The sequence below is a fragment of the Lipotes vexillifer genome, unplaced genomic scaffold (assembly GCF_000442215.2).
Source record: "Lipotes vexillifer unplaced genomic scaffold, Lipotes_vexillifer_v1.1 scaffold35, whole genome shotgun sequence".
Taxonomy (NCBI): Eukaryota; Metazoa; Chordata; class Mammalia; order Artiodactyla; family Lipotidae; genus Lipotes; species Lipotes vexillifer.
The window spans coordinates 1,047,569-1,056,306 of NW_006780561.1; the positions used below are offsets into that span (position 1 = coordinate 1,047,569).

At 38.6% G+C, this 8,738-nt stretch overlaps 1 protein-coding gene across 4 annotated transcripts in view; it reads right to left on the bottom strand.

Annotated features, from left to right (window-relative positions):
- The window catches only part of TERF1 (telomeric repeat binding factor 1), a 40,221-nt gene that overhangs the window by 11,523 nt on the left and 19,960 nt on the right, over positions 1-8,738 (bottom strand). Inside the window, exons 7-8 of one of the 4 annotated variants that reach the window (XM_007453714.1) lie at positions 7,264-7,323; positions 5,497-5,588 (exon numbers count right to left, since the gene is read on the bottom strand). In XM_007453714.1, coding sequence (XP_007453776.1) covers positions 5,497-5,588; positions 7,264-7,323 — 152 coding nt within the window. Of the gene's footprint in view, positions 1-5,492; positions 5,589-7,263; positions 7,324-8,738 lie in introns of all 4 variants that reach the window. The other 3 variants (XM_007453715.1, XM_007453716.1, XM_007453717.1) reach the window with 3 other exon arrangements.

The window sequence follows — 8,738 nt, forward strand, 5'->3', positions numbered from 1 at the left end:
AGTTTAGTAAGACAAGAAATAAATGTATATGCAACTCAAAAGAAACAGAATGGTAATTACTGAAAGAAAATTGTGTGTATAGTTGACCCTTGAATAACATGGGTTTGAACTATATAGGCCCACTTATACACGGATTGTTTTTTCAATACACATAGTACCTGTATTTTCACTTTACAGATCTTTAAGTGTGGGGAAGAGTTTGTGTTCAATTAGTGATCACAATATGTGGAATCAAAAGAACTAGGGTTTGAATTCTGATTCTATGCTGTTTCAGCTTCCTGCCCTCAGGTGAGTCACTTATCAATTCTTTTGTTTTTGAGGCAGAGATAGCAGGATGCATTGACTGCACAAGAGTCGATGCCCCGATCCCCATGTTGTTTAAGGGTCAACTGTATAGAAAACCTAAAAGAATATACACATAGAATTAAAAAAGGTTTAGCAAGATGGTTGCATATAAGATCAATAAACAAAACTCAACAGTGTTTCTGTACATTAGCAACAGTTAAGATATTTAACTAAAATAGTCAAAAGATAATATTTACAATAGTAATAAAATATATAACATTCTTAGGGATAAATCCAGCAAATGCAGTCAAGATCTATATGTAGTAAATTACAAAGCTTTACTATATATATGCGTGTGTGCATGCACATATACAAGTTATAAGAATATATATACATAAGACAATCTAAATAAAGAAATATGCTTTTTGTTCACGTAGAGGAAGACAATATAATTGTGTCAGCTGTCTCCAAAATTGCCTACTAGGACTTCCCCAGTGGCGCAATGGTTAAGAATCCGCCTGCCAATGCAGGCGACAGGGGTTCAAGCCCTGGTGCTGCAGAACAACTAAGCCCATGCGCCACAACTACTGAGCCTGCACTCTAGAGCCCACGAGCCACAACTACTGAGCCTGCACTCTAGAGCCCACGAGCCACAACTACTGAGCCTGTGTGCTGCAACTACTGAAGCCTGTGAACCTAGAGCCCACGCTCCACAACAAGAGAAGCCACCGCAGTGAGAAGCCCGCGCACCGCAATGAAGAGTAGCCCCTGCTCACCACAACCAGAGAAAGCCTGTGCACGACAACGAAGACCCAACACAGCCAAAAATAAAATTAATTAATTTAAAAAAACAAAAAAAAGAAAACTGTGTACTATTACAATGTAATTTTAAATCAAAATTTCAACAGGGTTCTTTGTAGAATTTAACAAGATTATTCTAAAATTACGTATTAGGAGAGTTAGTCCATCATGGGCCCTGAGCATCCCTTCAGTTCTCGCTGAATGTACAACAAGGCTTACTCATTCCCTGATACTAAACAGTTTCTACAGTTAGTCAGGAACCTAAATAGGTCAAGGGAACCACGGTCTGACCACCATGTAACTAACTCTCTCCTGCGGAAGGCAACTGGATTATTTGCTACGTTTTGCTTGCTGCTTACGCAAAAAGTGCCCTTGGCCCCAGGTTCCTCCTTGCAGTACAACCTACTGCCTTTAGAACATCTACCTGGGCCCACTGCACTGTCTTTGGGACCTGGCGAGGGGAACCAGCACAACTACGCTGATGCCATATGCTATTGCTATCTGTTGTGCTGTAATAAATCGTCTTGTTCTGACCCAAGTCTTGTTGTCTACTTTTGGTACCTGTGGAGTGGTAGCAGCTTCACTGCTTGCAATCTTCTATAAAGTGGTTTTCTTCCCCCTGACAATATGGAAGACCAAAACACCAAGAATACTCAAGATACTCCTAAAGAATAACAGAAAGATGAAGGAAATTGCCCTATCACACACTGAGTTATTACTAAACTACAGTAATTGAGACAATATGGTATCAGTGCAGGAACAGATCATATGTGTTGGTGAGGTTAATGGAAACCACACCAGTTATTTTGAACAGAGATTTTCATATTGGGAACTGTTCTAACAGGTGCTAGAGGACCAAAAAGCCAAAAATAAATTAATGGAGATTAATAATTAAGAGAAATTCATATATAGGTGGAGATTTCAATACTTCTCTCTCGGTAATTAGTAGAACAAGAAGACAAAAAATAAGCATGCACACAGAACACCTGAGAAGCACTGTGAGTCAATTTGACCTAATCGACATTTTATAACACTCCACTCAACAACAGCAAAATTCACATTCTTCTTAAGTACACATCAACAGTCACCAAGACAGACCATATTCTGGGCCATAAAGCAAATCTTAAGTTAAAAAAGAAAAAGAAAGAAATCCTCAAAGCATATTCTCAGGTCAAAACCGCATTAATTGGAAATCATTAATAGACAGGTATCTAGAATATCCTAAAATTTTTGGAAATTAAACGAAGAGCTGCTGCTGCTTCTTTTTTTAAAATAAATATATTTATTTATTTTTATTTTTGCCTGCGTTGCGTCTTTGTTGCTGCACGCGGGCTTTTCTCTAGCTGCGGCGAGAGGGAGCTACTCTTCGCCGCAGTGCACGGGCTTCTCATTAAGTGGCTTCTCTTGTTGCAGAGCACAGGCTCTAGGTGTGTGGGCTTCAGTGGTTGTGGCACTCAGTCTCAGTAGTTGTAGCTCGTGGGCTCTAAAGCACAGGCTCAGTAGTTGCGGCACATGGGCTTAGTTGCTCTGCGGCATGTGGCATCTCCCCAGACCAGGGCTCGAACCTGTGTCCCCTGCATTGACAGGCGGATTCTTAACCACTGTGCCACCAGGGAAGCCCAAATGAAGAGCTTCTTAATAGCCCAGAAGATCAAAGAAAAAAGTCTCAAGGGAAATAAAAAAAATATATTTTGATGAAAATGAAAACATAACATATAAAAATTTGTGGGATGCAACTAAGGCAGTAATTAAATGAAAATTTATAGCATTAAATGCACATATTAGAAAAACTTGGGCAACTATGAAGAAAAAGCAACTCATATACAAAGGGGGAAAAAGTCAGCTTGATGTCAGATTGTCCACAGCAGCACTCAAAAAGTCAGAAAATAATGGAGCAAAGTCTGCAAAGTTGTAAGGAAAAGTATTTCCAAAGAATACTACATTTAGCCAAAATTTTTGTGCTAATCTCACCCATTACAGCTGAAATCAATCAGTAGTCTAAAGTTGAAATTTAGTTATAGAGGCAAACTGACCCAACCTATCAAAGCAATTCATATTATTCTTCATTTTGGAGGAATCATATGGTTTACTGATATATTTCTTATGAAACAGCATTTATGTGAAGTTCATTGAATCCTTCAGTTTCACCTTCAAAAAATTAAATGTAAATATATTTTAAAGTACATATGTAACCTCATCACATTTTTATAAATTTTTATTTGCTTTGATTCTATCTATTCTTCCATTGAGGCAGTCTATCTATCTCAGTTATTTAAGGACATGGGCTCTGAAGTCAGAATGTCTGATTTCAAATTCTGGCTCTGGTTCTGTTCATGACCTGTGTGACCAAGGGCTTTTTACACTTAACCTCTTTTTGTCTCAGCTTCCTCATCTGTAAAATGGGAGTGATTAAAAAAAAAAAAAGTACTGATCCAGATTATTTTGAGGATTGAGTTTATAGATAAAAAGCTTTTAACTCAAATATTAATCATTTCACTGAATGCTGGTGAGACTTTTCTGCATAGAAAGCATTTAAGTGGTTTTTTTTCAATTTTTCTGAATTACTTGATTTTTTAAAAGTACATAGCAATTTTACAAAACTGAAAAAAAATTGTTTTTAAAAGATGCCTAAAAAAATTTTTTTTTAAATGTTTAGCATGAACGAAATAAATATCCTCTATTAGGAAAAAGAGGATACCTAGGTAACATTTAAGGAACTCGGACTTTTTTGGAATGTATATGTATATATTACTAACAACTAACAAAAAGTCAAGAAATGTACTAAAACTCACAGGATCTTCTAGGTTCAATATCCATAGTCACTGTCAAGCCACCCTACAATGTGATTATGGTCTTCATTGGTTCAATTACTGATCAGCTAGAGTGTAAAAAAGTGTATGCTTCCATTTCTTTGAACTTTATTTTATGAAATTAAAAGTCCAGGAAAATCCCCAAATTATTTTACTCTAGAATTATGATTCCTAGCCATTTTGCAGCTAGGAACTCCACCAACATGAAGCAAGTATTTCTTTGAGTTTAACTTTACCATCTTTAAAGTGAGGACGATGATAATATCTACAGATGTAAATGTTTTAGAGCTGTAATTTAGAAATACTAGCTAACAGTGGCCCTATCATCAGCCATCAGCTAAGAATAAATTTATTCAATTAATATTTACTTCAGGCATACTATGTACCTGGAATCAAGTTGGTACATCTATTATTTTTATACTGATCAGTAAGTATTTAGATTTGGATCAATAAAGTTTAAAAATCCTTGCATTAGAACATAGTACGGGTTCAATAAACGTTTTTTGAATGAATATATACCAAGGAAGAACTTACAATTATATTATAATCGAAAATAATTACAGACTGCTTTTAAGATTTTTTTTTTTGGTTATTGTTGCTTGTTTTTTAAATCTAGCAGTGCCTTTTATAAGGATAATAAATTCTAAATGCAATGAGGAATAAATTCTAAATGCAATCTGCAATGCCAGAGTCTATACATAGTCAATCCTCATTATATTCATGGATTCTGGTATTTGAAAATTCACCTACCTGCTGAAAGTTGTTAACAAAAATCAAAACTTGCAGTGCTTTTGTGGACACCGGTGGACATGCACAGAGTGGCAAAATATTTGAGTTCATGTTCCCAGCTGAGGTTAAACAAGGTGAAGCTCTGCTTTCTTACTTTAGCTTCCAGACTAGAAATAATTGTTCTTTTTATGGTCTATTTAGTGCTGTATTTTTGTGTTTTGGGGGATAATTCTGCTGTTTAAAATTTTCCCCAAGTGTATTGTGGAAGTGCTGTTCCTGAGTGCAAGAAGGCTATGTATGATGTTCCTTACAGAGAAAAATATGTGGTTAGGTAAGCTTCATTCGGGCATGAGTTACAGTGTTGTTGGCCTGGGTTCAATGTTAACGAATCAACAATGTATATTAAATAAGGTTTCTTTAAACAGAAACACGGTGGTCCAGTGGTAAGACTCCGTGCTTCCACTGTGGGAGGCACGGGTTCCATTCCTGGTCGGGGAACTAAGATCCCGCATGCCGCATGGTGCGGCCTAAATAAATAAACAGAAACACATAAAACAAGGTTACGTATTGAATAGTTGACCAAAATGTTATAACCAGAGGCTCAAAACAACCTAACCCTGTATTCCCCTGTAATCATTCAGTATTCACTAAGTGTTCACAATGACCTTATAGAACATTACCGTAAATAACAAGAACCAACTGTAACTTTCTAAAGTAAGCACCACCTCTAATTATCTCTTTGAAGTCATGACATTTAATCCCTTCCTGCTTTACTTTTCTGATGTGTGTCTGTGTGTTGTGGGGTGTGGTCAAGGGCTGGATCGCTTTCAAGTATCAATTCTCCCCTCTGAAAACTAATAAGTGTACTTACTTTGAAGAGTTTCCACTCTTTCCTCTTTCTTATCAACATCTTGTTGTCGGTTTCCATGTTTCAACTTAGATAAGAAGAGATTTTTGTGAGACCTAAATGAAACACAAAAGCTTGTGATTTGTTCTGCAAAGACTAGAAAAGCTATAGAAAAGGGTAGATGATTTGTCTCAATCTCTATCCAGGACCTGCTTCTACTTTGGTCTGTTTCCCTTTGGTGCTCTCCCTGCACTAATGCCCCATCTTTTTTTTTTGCGGTACGCGGGCCTCTCACTGCCGTGGCCTCTCCCGTCGCGGAGCACAGGTTCCAGACGCACAGGCCCAGCCGCTCCGCTGCACATGGGATCGTCCCAGACCAGGGCATGAACCCGCGTTCCCTGCATCGGCAGGCGGACTCCCAACCACTGCGCCACCAGGGAAGCCCTAATGCCCCATCTTAATCTTTAGCCTCTTAAGATTTTTCTTCCTCAGACTTCCCTCTCTCCCATTTATTTTCTCCATCTCATCTACTCAGAAATTAAGAGTCTTTTGGCATTCCAATTAGAGAAATTCCAAAATTCCTTTATACATGATGGTAGATATCACTTGATTATCTTCACAGATTCCAAAAAGGGCTTTCTGGAAAGGTAAGACTGTTTGGAAATACAGGATGTGACAGAATTTTTTGACAACCTGTAATGTTCGCGTTATTTCAACTTACAAAGGAACAAACTAAAATGGAAGAAAAAAACGTTCAACTAAGCTTAGGCAGCTGTTTTATCACCACGAAAATCTATACTTTGAGGCCTGTAAGTGCTCTATGCAACCTACTAATGCTTTCCCGCCGTCCCCAACCTTTCTATTGCGCTCTCTGGAATGCCACTCTCAACTTCTTCGTCTGTCTAAAGTCTAGCTCTCCCCTGGGAACAGTATTTCTCTCCTTTGTGGCCTCCTTAAGTAGAGAATAGCTTCCTCTTCCGCAAACCACACGGTCCGAGAGGTGGGTCTTTATACTTTCCATTTCCTAATGGATGCCACCTTCAGGATCCTGCTTCCACAGAAACCTTAGCCTTTGAGGAGTCACGCCACTGAGGTGTATCGCTATCTACCATGCTCCATAATCTTTCACTATCCTTCTAAGCACCTCCCATGATTCGCAGATCTTTCTCTATCCCCGAGTGCCGCCATCACCATGAATTATTTCCGTGTTTCCATGGATAGCCCAGATAACAAGCTGGCCCCTCAACTCCTCATCTCCAGTGACCTCCTCCACACCAAGTCAGCCACCCCTGCCCCACGGTTCCATTTAGCATCCCAACTGCTCTACACTATGAAATCATTCATGCAGACGTTCTGCTCTCTGAACATGTTACATTGTCTGTTATAGCATTTCTAATAGATTAAACAGCTTTTTAAGTAATTTCATAAAATCGCAATTTGGGGCATTCATCAGAAATGTAAATAAGCTCCATCCCCTTCCTGTCCCAGCATCACACCTTGTTTCTGACAGAATAAGAGTTTACTAATTATTTGCTTTAAGTTCAAGTACTCCCTCCACGTGCACTCCTTGTAGAAATAATGTGAAACAACCCAGGATCCCAAGATGCAGGTCTCCATAGTTTGGCATTTCAAGACCCATCAGGGTCTTAAATATCTGTGGAGGTAGGTAGGACCCTGCGATAATTCTTCAAACCATACCATTTGCGTGGCAGTTATTATAACCTACCTAGGTTTGCATGAATTGTTTCAAAGATTTTAAACACAGAGAAGAAAAATGTCAATTTACTTCACCTCAATAAGGATACTGTATCCCCTGAGGATTCAGTTACCGCAGACTGTTTGTCACTAACACTTTAAAAGAAGAAAACATTTGTAAGAATGTAAACAAGAGAAACTTTTCATCAGGATTGTACTTTCCACATAATCAAGCCATTTTTCAACTTATAAAAAGTATCTCTGGAAAGAAACTTTGGTAAAATTAAGACCTTTACAGTCTATTACAACATGGATAATTTTTGCCCAGATGTGCTTACCAGAGACATTAAATCAATGTCCTCCCCAAACATAGGTTCAGCAGAATTGAGCTGTAACTGAGCAGTCACAATGTCACTCTTTCAAAAACTCTCATGGATCTTTATTTCTATGAATTCAAGTTTAATTTCTTATCCTCCCCAGCAGTCTCCAACTAGCCTCTTTAATAAAATTCCTCCCCTCTGCTATAGGTAAAATTAGCTCCGACAAACACAGCATGAGCATCTACAGCTCGATGCCTTCACTGGAACTCTTCCTCTCTCCTGAAATGACATTTCTTCTTCCATCCACCTGTAAAAACCTTAACCATCCTTCAAGGTCCAGCTCCATGTTCACACCTTCTTGAAGCTGTCCCTCAAACTCCTTCAGCATTTAAGTCTATCTTTAAACTTTAACAACAAATTACGTAATGTCTGCTACTGTTTCTGTTTCAGGTCTGTAATTCTTATTGCCTCAAATAGTTTATAAGATTTACCGAAACAAAATATTTCATCTAGTATTGACAGCATGAGGGTTTCATCTTTCCCGGCATTTGTCTGACCTTGAAGTCACACTTCTGTTTCTATCCTTGCTTTACTTACATCTTATTCATTCTTGCCTTGAAACTGGTGAATTTGACTCCCAGGATGGTTTTGATATTTGCTTGATTCTTATCTTTACCATGTCTCTAGTTTTTGGTTTTTCTCCCTGTGCCTAGTGCACTACAAGAAGTAATGCATGCCTGGTAATGAACTAGGCACCAAGCATTCAAAGCTATTTAAGAACCTCCAAAAAACTCTCCATCTAGTGAGATAGACAGGTAAACAGATATGCTATTCTCGAAGATAAGTCCTCCTATACAGGTATGACTTGGTGCTGTGGGAGCACACAAGTGACAACTCTGCTCAGAGCTCAGCAAGACTTCTTATAGGTGAACTTTGAGCTAGACCTTGAATGGCGAATAAGAGCTTACCTTGAAGAGAAAGAAGGAAATCCAAAATTGAAGCAAGAGTCAAGGCATGAAAGAACTTGTAATATTTGAAGATCAAGTTGTATAGCTAGAAAGTGCCATGGATGTGGGCAGAGAGGGATTAATGCTTAGGGACAAGGTGTATATGAGGGGGAAAAAAAAAAAAAAACACCCAGAAAGGGGCTATAGACGGCTTTGAAAGCCATGCAATAAAATCTAATTCATCGGGCTTCCCTGGTGGTGCAGTGGTTGAGAGTCCGCCTGCCGATGCAGGGGACACGGGCTC